A 20111-nucleotide genomic window follows, 5' to 3' on the forward strand; every position below is an offset into this window, starting at 1 on the left:
GTTTGAAATACGTCAGTGGTGTCGTCTTGAGTTATCACACAGTTAAAAAGATATAAGTTTTTTTGTTTGTTTGTTTTTTGAAAAAAAAATGTGTTGAATGAATCCTATAATGACTTTTAGCAATTAAATCAGAAGAAAATTACATATTGCATGCAGGATTTATCCAAACACAACTCGTGTACAGAGCTCTGATGTCATTACATACTCATTATAACTGCATTGTAGAGCATAAGATAAGATAAGATAAGATAAGATAAGATAAGATAAGATAAGATAAGATAAGATTTTTTTATTATTATTATTCACATGCATGGTTATACATAGTACAATTCACAGTGAAATGCATTGTTGTAGTGTCTGCAATACACTTTGCAAATATATTTTAAATGTTTTAGAAACATAAGATAAAACAAGAAATCATGAGGCACGAAGGCATTAACTACACATTTTCAATAAAATAAAAAACTTCTTTACCTTCTGAAAATCTACTGAGACCCAGAACTAAACAGCAGATGGCAACAATGCACCGAAAGAAAGAAGAAAGTATTACTGAGCCTATTACTGTTTAAAGCAAGTGGGATATGTGTGCAACTCACAACGAGTACCACAAAATGAAAAGATGTAAAAGTAACTGGAACCAAATTAAAGAAATTAGGTTTAACATATTCTTTTGTAGAATATATGGAACCGCTGTGGGAGTCTATAGCAGGACTAAAACCAGCTTTTGAAAACTACAAAAGCAAGTAAGATCAAATTATTTTTTGTACATATTAACGAATTGCAAATGTTATAGGAGGTTATTGTGATTATAATAACTCAGATCATAATATATGATATGTGATTTTTCAGTCCAGGGTGAAAAGAAAAGAAAAGAAAAGAAAAGAAAAGAAAAGAAAAGAAAAAAGGGAGACAAAGAACAAATTTATTTTAAGATACTACCTTCAACTTGACTCCTAAGTGGAAAAATATGAGAAAATGCTTGCAGGTCTTGCGCATGCGTGCGAAAGACACCACAGGACACCGGCGAAGTTTAAATACAACGTTATTTCAGTTTGCCCTTTTGCTAGACCACACTGGTACTGGGCGCAAAGCGGACTGGGATGTTTAGCAGCAACAAAGGCGCGCACCATTTCAGGAATCAAGGATGTCTGTTTATAGATTTACTCTGAAAAGAAAGCGATAAACAAACCAGTGGAGGAGAAAGGGGCAAATCTGTGCCCCTTTACCGAGTTGACCTCCGTCAAAAGCTGCACAGGTATTGAAATTTACTTTATAACGTTTATTTTGAAAATGAGGCAACTTTTATTCTGAAGGCGAGAGCCATGAACCGGTAGTTATGGCAACACAAATCCCGCCGTGACAAAAGTAAACAGTTTTAGCCAACGTGTAGCTAATATTTAAGAGCAGTCGTTGGTGTATATTTTAATTTGTATGAAACCGGTTTATTTTTGACGTGCAATGCCTCACTGAATAGACGTTGAGAATAATAATCCTACACGACGGCGACTCCTTGTGGCTGATGAATAGTGAGGCCGTGCGTTGAGCTGGCTGCAGAGGCTGTCTGTTGTGAGCCATTGTTTGTAGCCAGGTTAATTAACACGGTGGGTGGTAGCGAGCCTGGGCAATTCTTGGCAAAAGCATCAAGGTTGCAGGTAAAAACTGTTAATTTTATATACAGTGATGAAACGCTTATGGGGTGGCGTGTATTCGTTACGATCTTGTGCTGTCAGCTAGCATGCTAATAATATGCTAAATAGTAGGCCCCGCTTCCTTTCAGGAAGGAGGAAGAGTCACTCAGCTAACAATAGCGGCAAAATACTGCGGTAAACCTTTTCTTCTGTTATAAAATGAACATAATAGTATTTGAACTGCCCGTTAAAGTATATAAAACGCATCTATTTACCCATGCAGTGTCATAGTCATTTAAAATGACAACTCTTTGCTAGGTCTTTGTCAAACTAATGTCTTGGCTAACACTGGCTAAGGTAACGTTACTGTAATTGCTGCCCAACATTGGCAATATTGTTCACATGACATTTGCTATAAGCAAACATTGATGTTTAAATTAATGATATCCATTTTCTGCACGCACCAGAGCTTGTGTATTATAATAAGTTATAATTGTAAAAAAAAAAAAAATGTATTGGCAGTGTACTGGCTACAGTTTATAGGTACAATATAACAGTCCTCCACTAAATCATGTCATCATGGAAGGCATTTCTTTAATATGAGAGTTTAATAATTTAGCTGTGTTTTCACTTAAGTGTTAAATTCTGTGCAGTTTATCAACACCACAAACTGAATCTTCTTTGATACAGTTTCAACATAAACCAATCACAATCTTCATGAAGCTAAGAACTTTGCAGGATTGTTGAATAATGTGTGTTAAATGCATTCATTTTCTCTGGAGTAACTAATGTTTTGTTAAGTGAGTGTACCTTACTGTCTGCAAGTTGCTAGACCAGTTCTAAATTTAGATTTGACTCTAAAAACACAATGTTATCTCGTACAACATAACCGATCGGTATAATTCAGTTCAGTTTAACAGTACCTCCAGCTACTGCCTGAAAGACTATGGCCTAGAATCAACACCTTTCTGGTGCATGCAGGGTTTAATGGAGGTGGGGACTTTTTTGGTTTTTGTTCACTAATACATTAGATGCATGTGCAGTAAATGCAGTATAAGTAATTTCCCCCTGGCATCAATAAAGTAATTCTGATTCTGATATAAAATGTGTCAGATGTGGGAGCTTCGTTTAACAAACTTTCTGGATTGTTGACTTGTTCTTTTCTCACTGCTGCTTTGTGGATAATCAACTGTTAAAACTGGATAAGCAGGATATCATTGGAACTGAATCTGAGCCAACTGTTTAAATGTTATGTTGCAGTAGCTAGTGTTGTTCATCATGGCGCTATATTTTAATTGACCGTTTTTTTCTTTTTTCCACTGTCTGCAGTCATGCCAAGCCTGAAGCTAATATCTGCGACCGACACACAGTATTCAACGACTGTGCTAAAGTCGATGAATGAGCAACGCAATCATGGATTGTTTTGCGATGTTACTATCATCATCCAGGATAGGAAGTTTAGAGCGCACAAAACAATCCTGTCCGCCTCAAGTACATATTTCCACCAGCTGTTCACTGTCGCCGGGCAAGTGATCGAGTTGAACTTCATCAGGCCGGAAGTCTTCGAGGAGATTCTCAACTATATTTACAGTTCCAAGATTGTCCGTGTCCGCTCTGACATGCTTGAGGAGCTCATAAATGCTGGACAGATACTGGGAGTCAAGTTCATCGCAAACTTGGGTTCACCATTGTCGCATGTTAAGGGGCTGCCCGGTTTGTCCAAGGAGACGGAAAGCAAAAGTGACACACCCCCAGAGGTGATGCCAATCATCACAGAGTCCTTCTCAATATCTGCAGAGGAATTTAATCAGGCAAACAAAGCAGCTGGTAATGGCGAGGACTCAGATGAAGAAGTTCAGTTTGTCTCACATACCGATGCTAAAACTCAGGAAAAGACAAACGAGGTAATTGATTTGGATAAAGCTGATTCAGAAATTAGCACATCAAAAGAAAAGGTAGAAACAAATAATACAAGTGCAAAACATAAAGATGGAAACAAAAGCCCCCCGAGAACACAAGCTGCAAAGCCTCCTAGTGTCAGTTGTCCTAAACCCAGTTTCCCAGACAGCAGCCCTCTGCGCAGCCCAGACAGCAGCACCAACAATTCACCTTCTCCTGCCAGAGTTTCCTCAGGAAGCGCTCCCACGACACCAGCCAGATTGAGCAATTTCGCCCCCGAGCCATCGGGTGCTTCTCAGTCCTCTGACAACAGTGACATAATGTGCGTCCACAAGAAGCAAGTCTCAACTTCATCTCAACAAGGAGATTTAAAAATAAGGCTCATGGATATGTCTGGGAGCTCCGCGATTCCAGCCAACATTCCCACATCTACTATAACAGCAAAAAAGACGGTGACTCTCAATACAGCCACGGAGATTGATTCCATTTCATCAGGCTGTAAAGTGTACGCAAATATCGGAGAGAATACTTATGACATTGTCCCTGTGAAGGAAGACCCTGGTGAAGGAGGCTCTAAAGTTAACAAAGGGAAGAGATCTTTAATGGCGACGCCCTTGAAACCTCTCGATAAAACACCCGTTTCACCCAAAGCCGGGCCGAACAAGAAGAAGGCCAAAACGGAGCTCGAGGATCACTACGAGCTGATCATGGACGGAAAGACTTTCTACGTCTGCATCGTCTGCAAGCGCCCCTACGTGTGTCTGCCGAGCCTGCGTCGTCACTTCAACACTCACTCGTGGGAAAAGAAATACCCGTGTCGCTACTGCAACAAGGTCTTCGCTCTGGCCGAGTACAGAACTAAACACGAAATCCATCACACGGGCGAGAGGCGGTACCAGTGCTTGTTGTGCAATGAAACGTTCCTTAACTATCAGCTCCTCTCCGCTCACTGCAAACAAGCCCACAATCAGGATCCCTGTGGGAGGAAAGAGAAAGACGACAAAGACAACAACTTGTACCGCCTGCTGCCGTGTAAAACGGTGCAGATGAAGTCGTACTCATGGACTACTGACGGCCCGGGGGTCCCTGTCATATCGGAGGACGGCAGCGTCCATCACATAACCGCGGTCGGCGAAACCGTCCACTCTTCCACCCAAAGCAGGATGTTAAACTGGGACGATATCTTTGTTGAGCCCGATGCTCAAGTGCCGCCCAACAACCGAATACAACCGGGGCCGACGATAAACACGCCTCCTCAGGGAGCCACAGAGTTTGACTTTGTAATACCAGAGACCTACTGAGCGACACTCACTGCTCCTCATTACCTGTGCCTTTTCGGTGGCCCCTTTCTTCTGGTTTAACTCCGTAACAAACCTTTTTAGTGTAATTGTCGATAGTGTCAGCTTTAGGTGCACATTAGTCTCTCAGTTCAGTCAAATTATTGGAATTCAGATAAGCAGCCAGATGGAAATGTAATATGACTGTACCTTTCGCTCATGTTACTTTGCTTTAATTGCAACAGTATGAAATGAGCAAAAATCAAACTTAGAAGTGGTTCACACTGTAAAATCATGAGTTTATATGAGTGATACAAGTTCCATGCACAAACCAGAAACTCAAGAGCGTAAAGACTGTAATGACCTCACATGAGACGTTTGAATCATGGCCTCTGTTGTTTCAGCAGCGGGTTTTTAACATGTAGGACATGTAGCCTAAAACAGTCGCAGATGTTTAAGCAGCCAGCTGAGGCCCATTTCATAAAATGGAAACGGGGTTACCTATTTAAAGTGTGAGACCTCTGTTTTCTTGTGTAACCAGGTGACCTTTTTTCTTCTGGTCAGGCTACATTCTCATTTATAGCTTCCACAGACCCGTACCGTCTAATGAAATAAAGACTGATCATTCCAGTGTTTTCTTTACATCTATTGTGCAAAAGAGAATTTTATATATTATTTTGTTTTCATGTGTTTGTTGGCAGTGCCACATTTAGAAAACTTGTGGCAGAGAAGATTTTTACTTTTGTCAGTGGCTTCCTTTGTCTGTCACTGTATTTTTTGATACATCTGTACATTTTTTTTTTCTCCTTTCAATTGTTATTTCTTCATTTAAATGCTATTTTCATGCCAGTATCGGCCTGCCTACGGTATGTGGCATGGGCTAGAGGTTTTGAATGGAAATGAGCTGATAGGATGTAAGGAGATGATCAAACTCCATACATAGAGCACTTATAGAGGTGAATCAGGCAAAATATGGTTGTTTTTTTTTTTTTTTGATAATATTTTTATCCATTTTGTCAGGTTAGTGGGGTTAGTACTAGCAAATTAGTGCTAACATCTGTGTCGTGTCATTCAGTTTAAATCATGCAGGTTCGTTTTTCAATAAACAGATTACTGGTGTACTCTAAGTTTGTAACAGTCCCTTTTTAATTCATGTCATATTCATGGCAAAATATACCCTGACATTTTATAAAATAATAACAAGCTATAAAAACTTGATTAAACACCTGTTTTATTTGATGCAAGTTCGCTTATTAGCTTAAAAAGTGTAACGTCTGCCTTTTACCATGCTCTCACACACACTGCAGGGTTTGAGTGGAAGGAATTGTCTTTGAACACTTCTTGTGGCTCAGTTTTTTACCGCTATGAAAAAATCTTTGTCAGTGGCAAAGAAATGTTTAAATGCAAGTTCACTTTTACCTTCCACTCTCCTTTGACCTTGTCTCTTATGATGCATTTTAGAGAACTGGGGAAATGTTCCCATTAGTTCTTGTTGAAAAGTTCCTGAATCAGATTAGTCTGTGCAGACTCGTCATATCTGATCTAGTGAAACAACGTAGGGGTCTGGAGCTTTGAGCTGACGTGAAAGTACAAACATGTTCATGTTTAACATTTGTTATTACACTTCATAGCGTTAGCACCACCAGGTATCACAGTTAGTACAGATTTATGCTCTACAGCAGATATCCACCAATCAGCCAGAACATTATGACCGGTTATCATAGGTAAACATCTTAGTTTGTGTCAGTGGGTGGGATATACTAAGCAGCGAGTGAACACTTTGTTCTCAAAGTTGACGCTGGAAGCAGGAAAAGCAGAAGATTGGAGCAACTCTCACAAGAGCCAGGTGTCTGTTCAGAGCTTTATGGCAACTCGGTCGGAAAATGACCAAAGCTGCTAAAAACAACATGCTGTGTAAATTACACAAAACAAGTTTTAATGGCAAGACAAAAAAATAACTGACACTTCATCGGTTCCAGAGAATCTGTTCTTTAAATAACAAAAAAGCAGCGATTAAAGCCGACAGTGACTGTTTTCATGGAAGGTTCACAGTTCTGCCACAGCCTCTCCCTCTGTGACGCGTCATGATCCGCCTCCTCGTTAATAATAAATCCAGCACCGACTCCCGACGCTGTGCTCATTCACATTCAGCTCTTAGATGGGATATTACGACTGCTCACAAGGAGAGGCACGGATGCTTTCCTGCTTTTCTGCGTTTAGTGGTAATACAATAAATAGGGTTCAGAGTGTAATAGTTAAGCCTGAACTACTACTGTAATAGCTTATTTCTTCAAGTTCATCACACACCGATCAAACAAAGTGAAGAGTTGATAAATAGTTATCACGTTCTGTTTGCATACCTTAGGCCTAATGGTACTAACTGTATATCATACTGCTGTACATACATTATAAGCAGGTAACGCCTCCGTTACTGCCGACTTTTCCTTTAATAATGTACAGGGGCACTACTTAGCTGATAAAGACACGGCTGCTTGGGCCTACAACTCTATGACGTTTTCTAGCTGATTCAGTTTTCACCAAAGCTTTCACCAAACACAAGTCTCATACAGGGGTTGTAGCTGTGCAAGATAGCCCAGATCCTCGCAGTGAGGGCCGCTATCTCCTTTACCACTTGAGGAAGGACGCGTTTACAGTTTCGACTAAAGAGATAGGTGAACAGAAAGCGCGTGTTTCTTTCTTTTTTTTTCTTTTTTTTTACAGAATAAGTCAGAATAAGTATACAGAATAAGTCCAGGTGACAGAGTGCTGCAGTGCTGGGAGTCCATTTGCATTAAGGCAGATAGATGAGTAAACAGTCCTGTCTTTGAGCAGGTTGTCTTTCTCTTGTTGTGTACGTGCACATACACACAAGGTGCAGGCCCGAGTGTGAGTGGTGCCCAGGGACACAAACGCCCTTGTGCAGGGCTAAACTCAAAGTTAATGTGCTCTGTGGCCTCCTCCTCCTCCTCTTGCTCCTCCTCCTCCTCCTCCTCCTCCTCCTCACCTCAATTTCTTCAACACAGTTCAAGTCCAGAAGAACTGTGCAATCAAACCGCTCTAACGACACCCAACACAGTCTCCCCGGTGTTTCCTTCTCTCGTAGCCTTATGGGCTGTATGGAGGGGGCTTCTCGTCGGGATGGTTGTGAGGAGGGGAGTACCGAGGGGGGATCATGGTGGGCCACAGGTGGCTGGTTCCAGACTGGGAATCGTCCGACAGGCCTGAGGAGTCGGGGAACAAGTAGGAGCCCTGCTGGAGAGAAAGCCATTTATCAGAGAGCCATTTTAAGACTTTAACTGCCGACTGGATATCGGATGCTGGCGATAAATGTTCAGAGCATAAGTCTCATAACATTTTATATCGTTCTTGTGGTCGATGAATCCAATTAAAATACCTAGGCTAATAATAGAGTATTAGTGTTGTAATGGATGCGACTTGTACCTCAGTGCCACAGAGCTTTAATCATGGTCAAGTGTTTGTCTGGAATCAACCTCACATCCTCATCAAGATATTTATTCACCAAGGAAATATAAAGGATAGGGCAGGGAAGCCAGTAAAGACGTGCCTTGATACGCCGACAAAAACACAAAACTATGCAGCTTATCTTTAAGGTTATTTTGGATTAAACACTAAACTTTTAGGACATTTAACATTTAAGTGGTTTTTCATGAAACAAACACTAGTGTCACCATGACAAGCTTCTGGATTCAGGCTATCGATGAAAAAGCAACGTGGACTGAGCAGATTAGCTAACGAGCAGCGCGGCAGGTCTGAAGTGGTTTGGTACCTGCAGGTCGTAGGCAGTGTAAGGTGGCAGGCAGGGGGCAGCACTGTAATAGGAGTTGAGAGAAGTGGTGGGAGCAGGGGGCTGCGAGGGCACGGGAGCTGTGATGGCCTCTGGTTCAGACGCACTCTCTGAGGTGGTGGAGGGCGTCTGATGGAGAAGCGGAGCATATCGGACATGTGAGATTCATCTTTATCGGCTCACACTGACATGATTACATTTATATACCAGGCGTACCATGTCCTTGAAGCCTCCCAGCACTGCAGCAGTGATGATGCCCAGGAAGAGGGCCACGATGTTGAGGATGGTGGCGGACCATAACAGGTGGTAGAGGTGCACCACGTCCTGGCAGCTTCTCACATCCGTGTATTCGTAGTAGCCTCCAATCATCTCAACACGGCTGGGCCAGTGGGTGGGACAGAGAGGGAAACAGTCTGCAGTCAAGCCACAAAAACCACTAGCGACGTTTTTAACAACGTATCTCATCATGTACATCAACAGATACAACAGATAAGAGATTTTGAATATTTCGATGAATCACTGACAAAATGCTGCTTGAATGAACGAATGAATGTTTTAGTCAGACACAAACATGACATGCAGAGGAAATGACAGCCTAGGACTCAGTTATGGGTTTTTTATCAAGAACTTCACATCTACATGAGAAAATAATGAGTTTATCAATGATGGCCAATGGTCTAGAAAAAGGAGACCTACTTCCAAATCATGGATGACTTCCTAAACTTTTTCAAAACATCTTTATTCTGAAGTCCCATAAGAGGATGTTCTCTGAAACAAAGGTTGAAAAGAAAAGAAACATTCTTGTTCTAATTCAGTCAAAGCTGCAGCGCAAAAGAATCTCCCAAAACACGGGCACACATCTCAAAACTGAACCAATCAAAGCAACAATGCGGCGCAGCGATTAGCCACCCATTCAGGGTGTCTGTCAGAGGCTCGGCGCCTCAGCGTACTCACTTCCCGCAGTGGTAGAGCTCGCAGCAGTAACAGGTGTTGCTCTTCACGTGCAGCTTACAGGACGTGCGCGATGATGTCTGACAGGGCACCTGAAGGTCAAACATGAATTCATGTCCCTTCTCTTTGAGCCGGTTCTGACTTTTTTTTTTTTTTTACAAAGTCCCTACATAGCTCATTGCTTTTCACCGACATGCGAGTTTAGATTTATGTCGGCATTCGGTGTATTTGATGAAAACTGAGTGAAGTTTGTTTCTTACGTCACGGTCAGACGCCGTCTCGCCGGAGAGATACTCACAACGGCCGGCGTACAGAGGCCTGAGGTCCTGCAGCAGAGTACAAAACATTTTGAAGAGTGTCTCTCCATAAAAACACATTAAGAAATAATCATTTGATTCATTTGTGTTGCATAATTAATGAAAATTGTGACTGCAGGGAAATCATTGTGGCACAGCTTGTAAACAAAGCTGGACACCTAACTGGGAAAAGTGGACAATGTCTTCGACTCCTAACAGCTTCACTGCTTCAGTGTTTCAGTTTGTGCTAATTTGATTTGTTCAATCGCATTAACATCAACTGAAGACAAGCTGTGGGGTCCAGTGGTAGCACACGTCATAATTAGTTGGTTTCTGGGATACTGAGCTAAAATACAACAATCAGGCATAACATTATGACCACTGACAGGGGACGTAACAATTGATTGTTTTCCTGGGAAACTTGAGGACCTGGCATTCATGTGGATGATACATGTACACCAGAGCAGTCCAGACCGCCAAAGAGGCCCCTCCCCTCAACCCATAGGACCCAAAGGCTCCCGCTAAAAACATCCTGTTTCCAGACACCACAGAACACCCTCAGAAGACCCATGTCTATTCTCTGATGAGTCACAACTGTTTTGGAGGCCAAAGAAGACCTACACAATATTAGGAAGGTGGTCATAATGTTATGCCTGATCAGTGTATATGTAAGCTGACATGTGTAGTCTTTTTGTACCAACAGAGTGATACTACCTCTACTAGTACAATGGTCAAAACATCAAAATAAATAACAATTATTATTTAATGCTAATTGAATCAATTATTTAATCAGCTTGGCTCTTGGAGCTGTGCTGGTGGAGACTCTTTAAGTTTGTGCTACGTTACTGACTGCAAGCTGAATCATTAGTCTGCGTTTGTTCTCTAGCTCTACACATGCTGTCATCTGCTGGCATGTTCAGAAGTTTTGACATTCACCACATGCTGACGCTCCGAACCCTCCTCCATTCAGCAGCGTTCACTCTTGCAAGCACAGTCTGAAAGGAACATCTCAGTCCTCCATGTCACTGACCCTACTTGCAAATAAAAACCTACTAATGGGCCAAAAACTATTTCACCATAATTGTTGTATGAGTGAAGTGGTGGTTATTTATCGTTTTATGTACTTCAAGGAGAGTGATCTTCCTACACCACAAAGTATCTTTGCCTCACTGACAAGGGCGTGGCAGATGCCTCAGCCTGCCATATGTGAGCTTTCAGAGGGGAATACGTTTTACTGTACATGCAGACGGAGCATGTTAAGCTGTAATGGGGCTGGCACTGATTAATAAATAAGCATGTCATAATCCCTCGTATAAGTGTTGTCCATTTCCCTAATTTATCGGTGTAGTCAAATCAGTAGAAGCTTTAATGTTACTTACAATGTGCCTCGCAGCAAAGACTCCATCGACAATAGCGCAGCAGAAGGCGGCCACCACTCCGAAGCTGATGAAGACAATGGACGCCACTAACTGAGGAGGGAAACAGAGGAGCATCAGCTTCATCTCTCCTCATCACGCTACGGGTTTCTGTGAAAGGTTACAAACTAAATTTAAGCCAACATTATATTTTTTACAGTGTGAACGTGTGGAAAAGAATGACGGACAGCGGTTTGAGGGCCGCGGTGGTGACGGAGAACTGTGGTCGTTAGCTACATCCAGGCTGGCGTGGGGCTCAGCTCGTTATAGGGACTGCAACCCTTAACCCTCCTGTGTTCAGTTACACATCACCCGGGTGGAGTGACCTCACAGGAGGGAGGCAGGGAAAGCGATACCACACACTCAGTGGCTAGGGGTAACATAGATTTCTACAATCAGCTCTAAATGTACAAAATGACTGAATGAATCAAGCAGAATAGTTTTAATTTTAGTTAATTTTATAGAGTCTGACAAGAGCCTTTTAGCCTCAGATGAATGCCCATGTCTTTCAAACCCCATGGTCCTAGTTTGCAGCCTAGGCCGTGGCGAAGTAGGTAGACCGGGTCCGGTACATGGACCACAACCGAGGTGTCCCTGAGCATGAACCCTGAGTTGCTCCTATTGTTTGGCACTGGTATATGATATGTGAATGTGCTTGTGTGAATGAATGGCCAGATTTTACCATCTACCATTTACTCCTTGGTATAAGTGGGGAGTTCAAAGACCAAGCTGAGACAAGGCTCATCTAAAAGTTCTTTTGGTGGAGTTTGAACTGTTGCATTTCAAGGTTGTTGGTGTTACAAATACAGACCCACATGTCATGGTTTGTTACGCAATCATCTGGTGATGGTGGATCTTTTCAGTAGATCAGTAAAACTATCTTGTCAGAGCCGTTACTTGCTGCATGTGAACTGCGCAAATACGTAGGGGGCAGCTCTGGGGGCCACCAGGGGGCACCAGAGCTGCAACTTCAGCCTCATCTCAGGAGAATTAAATTGACCTGTAGCTATATCATGTGTTTATTATATCCCTTGTATGCATTGAGTGATGTGCGGCCACCGACAGGTACGATAGGAATGACTGATAACTAGTTGTCATTCCAGTTAGTCATTAATAGCAAACAACATCATGACATCACAAAGAAATGATCCTAGGGGAGCAAAATAACACACAAAAAAGGTCAAAGGATAAAGGTGAGGCACTTATTCATGATGTGTGGTGGATCAGGGGGGTGTAAGGCAGAGTTTTCTAGATCGCTGTCAGATATCAGCATGGAGGGAATGTGTGGTTGTTCAGATGTCTGTTGTAAGGCAGTAAAGACGTACACAAAAGTAGTATAAATGTCACCTATCAGTTAAGCAGTGTGTCAACATTTGACAGGTCCAGACATTAAATCTGGGTTCTACGCAATTCAAACATCTTCCAAATCATGGTTATATGCAGAGCAGGATGTTGATGCCGTAAAGTAAGTACTAAGTAATGCCTGCCAATGCCTGTAAAGTAAGTCTTGAGTTTAGTGTGTGTTTATAGCTCCCTAATTATAACTGCTTTATAAATAACATTATTTCTTTAGTGACTAATAAACAGTATTAAGTTTTATGCTGATTATTTTGCACTATTGTGGCAGTGAATTATCGGTCTTTGTTTTATTGGTTTGACTTCAGAGAGATTCTTCTTCAGTATCTCTCTGAAGTTATGTCATTCCATCACCCCAGTCCCCAAAAAGCCAAGGACCACTGGACTCCATGACTACCACCCTGTGGCTCTGACATCAGTGGTAATGAAGTCTTTTGAGCGCCTTGTGCTCTCACACCTGAAGGACTTAAAAGACCCACTCCTGGACCTGCTGCAGTTTGCCTGCAAATCAAACAGATCTGTGGGTGACATGTCATCATTCCCCTCCACCTCATCCTCCAGCACCTGAACTTACGACAGGATCCTGTTTGTGGTCTTCAGTTCAGCTTTCGGCACAATCGTTCCATCACTACTACAGGACAAACTCTCCCAGCTGAACGTGCCTGACTCCACCTGCAGGTGGATCACAGACTTCCTGTCTGACAGGAACCAGCTGTGAGGCTGGGAAACCACATCTCAGACGCCTGTACCATCAGTACAGGTTCCCCCTCAAGGCTCTGCTCTTCTCCCTGTGCACCTACAGCTGCACCTCCGGTCACGAGTCTGTCAAGCTCCTGAAGTTTGAGGATGACGCCACCCTCATCTGATGGGGATGAGACCGCCTACAGGACGGAGATAGACCAGCTGGTGCCTTGGTGTAGCTGTAACTACCTGGAGTTGAACACTTTTCAAACAGTGGAGATGATCATGGACTACATGATTTAACTTGTTTACCCATCATCCTGTGTGGCTCTACACCCAACACTGTGGACTCCTTCCACTTCCTGGGCACCATCATCTCCCAGGACCTCGAATGGGAGCTGAACATGAGCGCTCTCATCAAGAAAGTACAGCAGAGGACGTACTTCCTGCGGCAGCTAAAGAAATTAAACCTGCTAAAGACAATGATGGAGCACTTCTACACATCATTGAGTCCATCCTCACCAACTCCATCACCACCTGCTGCGCTACAGCCTCTGCTAAGGACTAGAGCAGACTGCAGCGTGTCATTCAGTCTGCAGAGAAGGTGACCGGCTCCAGTCTGAAGTCTCTCCAGGACTTTGAAGGGTGCAGCTAATGAAGAGTGGCTGATCCCTCTCACCCTGGACACAGACTATTTAACAGACTCCCCTCTGGCAGGCGGCTGAGATCCATCAAGTCACATGTTGAACAGTTTTTAATCCATCTGCAGTGCGTCTGCTGAGCAAGAACAATGCCAGGGCTCCCCATGAACGCACTAATCTCAACTGTAAATGTTATATTGTTGTATGTACTGTATACTATATATATTTTTTCTTTTATGTCTTCCATGCCAGAAAACCCCAAGGCAAATTCCTTGTATGTACAAACACAGTTGGCAATAAAATCTATTTGGATTCTAATTCTTAAAAGTGACAGCTTGGTCATGTAGGTACATGCTTTAAAAGGACACTGTACATTACAATGTTTACTATAAAAAAACGATGATTAATTTCTGTATTAGTGCAACATCACAGTGATTCTAAAACAGGAATATGTGTTTATGAACCATTTTGACCTTAGGCCATCCACACCTCACTGGTCCTGCCATAATCAGCATTAACCATGAGAGGTAGAAGCAGCTGGCACAATTCACTGTGACTGTGATGTTAAATATATAAGCATTATTTTTAGGGTTGGTTTGTTTTCATTGTTGCACTTTAAAATAGATGGTGGTTTGTGGTATTTTTATTCCAGGCCTTCACACTGAGTATCTAGGATTGTTCCTTGTATTATAAGTTTAACTTGTTTACTAGTTTAACTTGTTTACAAGCTTAACTTGTTTACCAGTTTAACTTGTTTACTAGTTTGACTTGCCTGAGTAGCTCAGTTTAAGATGATTCATTTTAACATGAGAGATCATCCTGACCTGGCCTGTTTTGCTCGTGAAATAGATAGTGACATCGTCTCCAATCATCTAATGCGTTCAGAATCTCTCCATCGTAGTTTGAAAAACAAGGGGCACACAAACAACAACTTACGTCATATATTCCGTCATATACAGCATCTACACATTTAACTACCGACACCGTGACTTGAATAACGTTGTTTTTTCACATCTCATATCCCACTGATGATCCTATTCACTCTTCTTTTGTCATTTTCCTTTCAGTTCACTGTAGATGTTTGGATGCATCCAAACAATATTTTCTAAAGCTGAAATAATTACATGATTATTATTCATCTGACTGAAATATGAGAAATGTGAGTTCAAAGTCCAAAACATTAATAATTTAATTGAGAAAATAATGTATGTGAACTGATCATAAAAATAATAGTAATATTTGACCATATTGTGGATATTTCCATTAATTTCTAAGTAGAAATGAGAGAAGAAAAGATAAGGACACTGTAACATTACAATGTTTCTTTGTTTCTATGGACCACTCCACTATAACGGGGCAAACTGTAAATAATATCAGCCTAGTTTCCACGGTAGTAACATTTTATGGGGACAAAAAAGCGTACACGCTGTGACATGCCATTGCTCAGTCAGCTATATCACTCCTACTTACTGAAACGCTGGGCATTCAACCTCTGTTGCGATGTGGCAAAAGGTGACACGGCACAAACTCATTCTTCATTTCTGTTCTGACAGATCGTGCACAGCACCTCCCACCTGCTATACTCATCTGCAGTTTCCTTCCCCACATTCCAGCACAGACATCTGTCCTCCTCCACTTACACCCTATTTCTATTTCTGGCGACATCACCCCTTAAGTCCTGGATACTTGCTCCGATAAACAACATGAACCTCCTTGGGCCAAGTGGGACTCACAGTCTGGGTTGGGTCTGCTGCTGTCATTGTCACGTTAACAACTTAATGACGCTGTAGTTGTAGTGTGGCGGACTGGTTCCTGTGTTAATAATAACAGTGTTCTGAGACTACAGAATTTGAGGAGACGCCTAACACTGAAAGTGATCTCAGTGCACCATGGTAATATAAATCCTCTTACCATTTGCCTCTTGTTCTCAATCAAATGAGCGCCGATTATTCCCAGGAAAGAGCCGAAGCCCAGCTGAAAACAGAGAAAATCGCAGTTAGGACGTTTATCTAATTTGATTGAACATTTGTGCATCAATTAGGAGGAAAACTCCAAGCATTTATTAATGCTTGTTAGAATTAGTCAAAGCTTCTGACAATCTGTTGCACTTGGGTTCACTCTCAGCGAATTAAATTGTGAGTCTCATGTGACTGCTGTACAGAGACACGGCGACCCTTTATGTCAGCCAGAATGCTAAAAGCTGAGTACAGTGAGGAAAACACATTTATGGGCCAAGATACCTCACTCAGCGTCTAATGACAGCGATGTTGAATAATGAATGCGGGGAAAATACACCCCTCTGGGACCTCCAGAGGCCAGGAGCAGGAAGAGCTCACTGGAAACACTCTTACTTCACGTCTTATGAGCACTGACAGTGAACAGGCCTGCTGCTACAGACAGGTGCGAATGTACACTCACAATGACGCCTGAGTAGTAGCCACCCACTGTGATGTTCTGCGTCCTGGTAGTCGCCGCCAGGCCAAAGACGAGGATGAGCACGGAAACAATTAGGAGCAGCACCGTCACGATTATGGATTTCCTCTTCCTTCTCTTAAAGGAACCTACAATCACAGCACATGAGTGGACATTACCATTTGCATCATGCAGTAACGTGGTTTAGATTTCAGTCAGTGCTGTTCAGAGGAAGCTGGGAAAACGTTTTGTTTATGGGATGCTGTAAACGTGCCGTATTCTACAGGGAGCAGCTTTAAAACGGTAGCTCAGCATCAACACCCTAAGAGCCACGATTAAACTTCTGTCAGCTAAACCCTTACACATGAATCACTGGAAAAACAACAGTTTTCATTTATTGGGAAACATTTCCCTGAAGGTCTGTTTAAGTCTTAACTTTAATAGTTTCCAATTGGAACTTCTGCCTTTTAACCTCAAAGTCCACAAAAGAATTGTCATTACATTTACATTTAAGGGCTGTTTTTCTTTACTTTATAGATATTGATATATTGATATAGAGAAGAGACTATCAAACACAACATACCAATAATAAAAACATTCCTTAGAGTAGTATCATAAAAAATATGACAACCATTATTCACTTTATTCCAGGACCAGGCCGTATCTAAAATGCCACCTGTTGCCGTTTTTTAAAAGGATTCACACGCGTGGCACATTCAGTAAAGAGGCTGTCTGATACTGCTGTAATTAAATGTCACATTGTTGTGTTTCATTTCTGTTGTTTCCATTACCATAAGGCTATTTACTCTGTAATTTATAGGTGTGATTAGTAAAAGCTTTTTTTTCCCCAGTCACGCCTGATGGAGCTGTCGCCAACTGAATCTACTGAGGTCGATATTTTTGGTAAATGATTACAAAGACAAACATAAACTAAAAATCGAATGTTTTTTCAGCGGCTGAACGTTGTCCTTCAGCAGTCAGATAACCTCAGGGTATGCTCCCGTTTTAAAGCAGAACCTCTTCTCAAAGGACACATCCTCAAAGCAGTGGTGGGGGAAGATAATTTCTTATGATTATGGTGAAGTCGAAGTTCAGGAGGGAGGGGGGTGGTCCGTAAGAGTAAAATGCAGTCTTAACTACAGCCTCTCAGTGATTTGTTCCAGCTGGCTCTGGCTGTGCAACAGAAATTATGTCATCGACTCTATCTTAACTCTTCCTGTTTATTCAGACAGTAGCTCACAGCTTATTTAGACGGACAGATCAGCAGAGTCACCTCCAGGCTCTGTTTTACAGTTTGTATGAACATGTGGAGACTGCTGACAGATCTCACTGCTGCTGAATACTGATGCTCCCACCTGCACATCAATAACGTCCTGCTTTTGTGACTAAAACATACGTCCTCAGTATTTAGGAGCCTGCAAAGTAAGGGAGCCTCTGACATGAATGATCCACTAATACAATTCACAAGTTTACAGAGTTTACAGTTATAGTGTATATGCCAACCTCATCGTGATGCGACATTTCCAATGTACTCAGAGTAGCGCTGACTGTTTTCTTTGTTGTCTGGTAACTGAAACAACACATGGGGCTGTTTTGCATCAGTGAAACCATTAATGATGTCCTCGGCTTTCACACCACATTACCTCCCCACAGTTTACCATGTTATCCAGTGCCAAATTGGATCAAATATGGCACGTAATGCCAATACTTTGTAAGCTACAACATTGGGAACTGGACTTGTTTGAGTCTGTAATGACCTGGATGACACAGGCGTAATGGCCACTTGATGATGGATGATGGGGAAATGGATCTGTATTTCTACATTATGTATAAGTGAAGTTACTATTATTTAATTTTAAGAAACACACTGGTTTAAGAGTGATTACACTGCTTGCAATGCTGTTGATTCTCATCATGCCTTACAGGGAATATAAAAAAAAAGGTCTGGAACACTGCCTTGTTTGTTTGGAATATAAATTTTTTATATTCGTATATTTTATTCGGGATAGGCTCCAGCAACCCCCGCGATCCTAGTGAGGATAAGCAGTAGTAAAAGATGAGATGATATTTCATTCTTTAGTCGACCCATATGTGCGCTGTCTGTGATGCTGAATGTCTCTGCTGCTGCTGCCAATGAGAATTTCCCCATTGCGGGATGAATAAAGCCATATCTTATCTTATTTTACTCTTTGTGCTACTACACCACAATTGTGTAATCTGATTTTCCAGAGACAGCTAAGTACGGCAATCAGTCATCTGTGGTGGAGAATAACTGCATTGGGTTGCACCAAACGAATGGACCATTCATTGTTGTAATGTTCGTGGTAGCCGCCAATCATCCTGCCAAAACATACGAGTGCGGCGGCAGCAGCAACAGCCATGAGAGCCACACATCCAGGCTGCTGAGGTTACTCAACGCCGCCGCACCTGCAGTGACGCGCTGCGGCCTGGATCAGAAAAAAAAAAAAAAAAAAATCCCGTCTGGTGATGCAACGAGTGTTTTTGTGTGGTATTGTAAGGCAAAATCGACCATTTGTGCTCTAAACCTACAAAAAAATAAAATAACAAGGTTGAAATGGGAACACATGTCAAGGATAATAACCTTGTCGTGCACAGGCAATTAAAGAAGCAGCTTGAAATCCACGCAGTGTAACGTCCGGTGAAGAACACAAAGAGTGTGTTATTTATTTTGAAAAAAAAAAAAAAAAAAAAAAAAACTGCTGCAGACACGCCGTTGACCTTGCACACACCTACCCATGCTTGTCTCAGAGAGAGTCAGCCCGCTGGATTGGAGGCTCTGAGGAGGAGGAGGCATGCTGTTTGGAGGATGTTTAACGGGGTCCGGTGCCTCTCTCTCGCAAAGATTAAATAAACGAAACAGTCACGACTTTATGTGATATCAATCCCAACGCTAATGACGCGGTGGTGAGCTGAAGCAGACGGTGCGTTCACTTGCTGCTGTGACATTCCCCGACAGCGACTCTCCGTCCCGCTGAGACCCGGTCCATCTCGTTTACATCCCCGCCGCGGCTGACACGTTTCTCGGTCTCCGTCGGTGTCAGACAGCAGGTCGCTGTCGCTGGAGCTGGAGCTGCTGCTGCTACTGGGTGGATGTGCGCATGTCACACACACACACACACACACACGTACTCCAACCAAGGAGCTACTCTCTGTCGTTACTTGCCCTTTACTTTCCGTCACTCTCATATCTCAGCTTTAGATCGCATTAATTAAATATGAATCATTTGTTTTAAGTATTAACTATTCTTCCACTTTTTGTTATCCCTCATTTGATAAAAATACCTTTAACAGTTCATTTTAAAAGGTGAAAGTTTCGATCTACAAGCTTCTGGGGTAGCCTAACTGAACACGTAAAGACATAATAATAAGTCAAGTCCGCACACTTTTAGATATATATTTATCCAATACGTGGATATCACATATCATGGGTACTAAAGGTAGGGGTACATGGACGGAGTCACATCTTTCTCTATATCGTAAAGGAATAAAAACTAATCAGGTTTTTATATTTTATATTTAGTGGGGATAGGTGCCACTTTATTCAACACAGGTCCTCCAGTGTCATGGACCGTCAGATCAGACCAGACTCAGGCCGAGCATCGAGCGCCATCTTCTGACACAGACACAGCGTTGCGTTCAGAGTCACTGGACATTGGAGGAATTAAGGATTGAAAAAAAAAGAAAAGGAAAAACATAAGGTGATGTGGGGATGTTGTTGCATTCCTGGAT

General features: G+C 42.3%; 2 protein-coding genes across 7 annotated transcripts; one reads left to right on the forward strand and one right to left on the reverse strand.

Annotated features, from left to right (window-relative positions):
• The first annotated feature begins 1046 nt into the window (after positions 1 to 1046).
• Positions 1047 to 5931, forward strand: zbtb33 (zinc finger and BTB domain containing 33). 2 transcript variants are annotated; one of them, XM_047585058.1, is made up of 2 exons: positions 1047 to 1255; positions 2958 to 5931. In XM_047585058.1, exon 2 carries the CDS (start codon positions 2960 to 2962, stop codon positions 4826 to 4828), a length of 1869 nt encoding a protein of 622 aa, XP_047441014.1. In that variant the 5' UTR covers positions 1047 to 1255; positions 2958 to 2959; the 3' UTR covers positions 4829 to 5931. The 2 variants fall into 2 exon arrangements, with proteins under 2 accessions (XP_047441014.1, XP_047441013.1); XM_047585057.1 differs by lacking the exon at positions 1047 to 1255 and adding an exon at positions 1403 to 1652.
• Positions 5932 to 7543: 1612 nt separating this feature from the next.
• Positions 7544 to 19483, reverse strand: tmem255a (transmembrane protein 255A). 5 transcript variants are annotated; one of them, XM_047585059.1, is made up of 10 exons: positions 19116 to 19483; positions 16368 to 16510; positions 15861 to 15923; positions 11236 to 11325; positions 9821 to 9886; positions 9564 to 9652; positions 9306 to 9377; positions 8826 to 8994; positions 8592 to 8738; positions 7544 to 8056 (listed from the first exon to the last, which is right to left on the reverse strand). In XM_047585059.1, the coding sequence occupies exons 1-10, from the start codon at positions 19174 to 19176 to the stop codon at positions 7910 to 7912; spliced, it is 1047 nt and encodes a 348-aa protein (XP_047441015.1). In that variant the 5' UTR covers positions 19177 to 19483; the 3' UTR covers positions 7544 to 7909. The 5 variants fall into 5 exon arrangements, with proteins under 5 accessions (XP_047441015.1, XP_047441017.1, XP_047441016.1 ...); XM_047585061.1 differs by having other exon boundaries at positions 7544 to 8053; positions 8826 to 8988; positions 19116 to 19482; XM_047585060.1 differs by having other exon boundaries at positions 8826 to 8988; positions 19116 to 19482.
• Between the last annotated feature and the right edge of the window lie 628 nt (positions 19484 to 20111).

This window comes from Mugil cephalus, chromosome 5 (genome assembly GCF_022458985.1).
Source record: "Mugil cephalus isolate CIBA_MC_2020 chromosome 5, CIBA_Mcephalus_1.1, whole genome shotgun sequence".
NCBI classification, from domain to species: domain Eukaryota; kingdom Metazoa; phylum Chordata; class Actinopteri; order Mugiliformes; family Mugilidae; genus Mugil; species Mugil cephalus.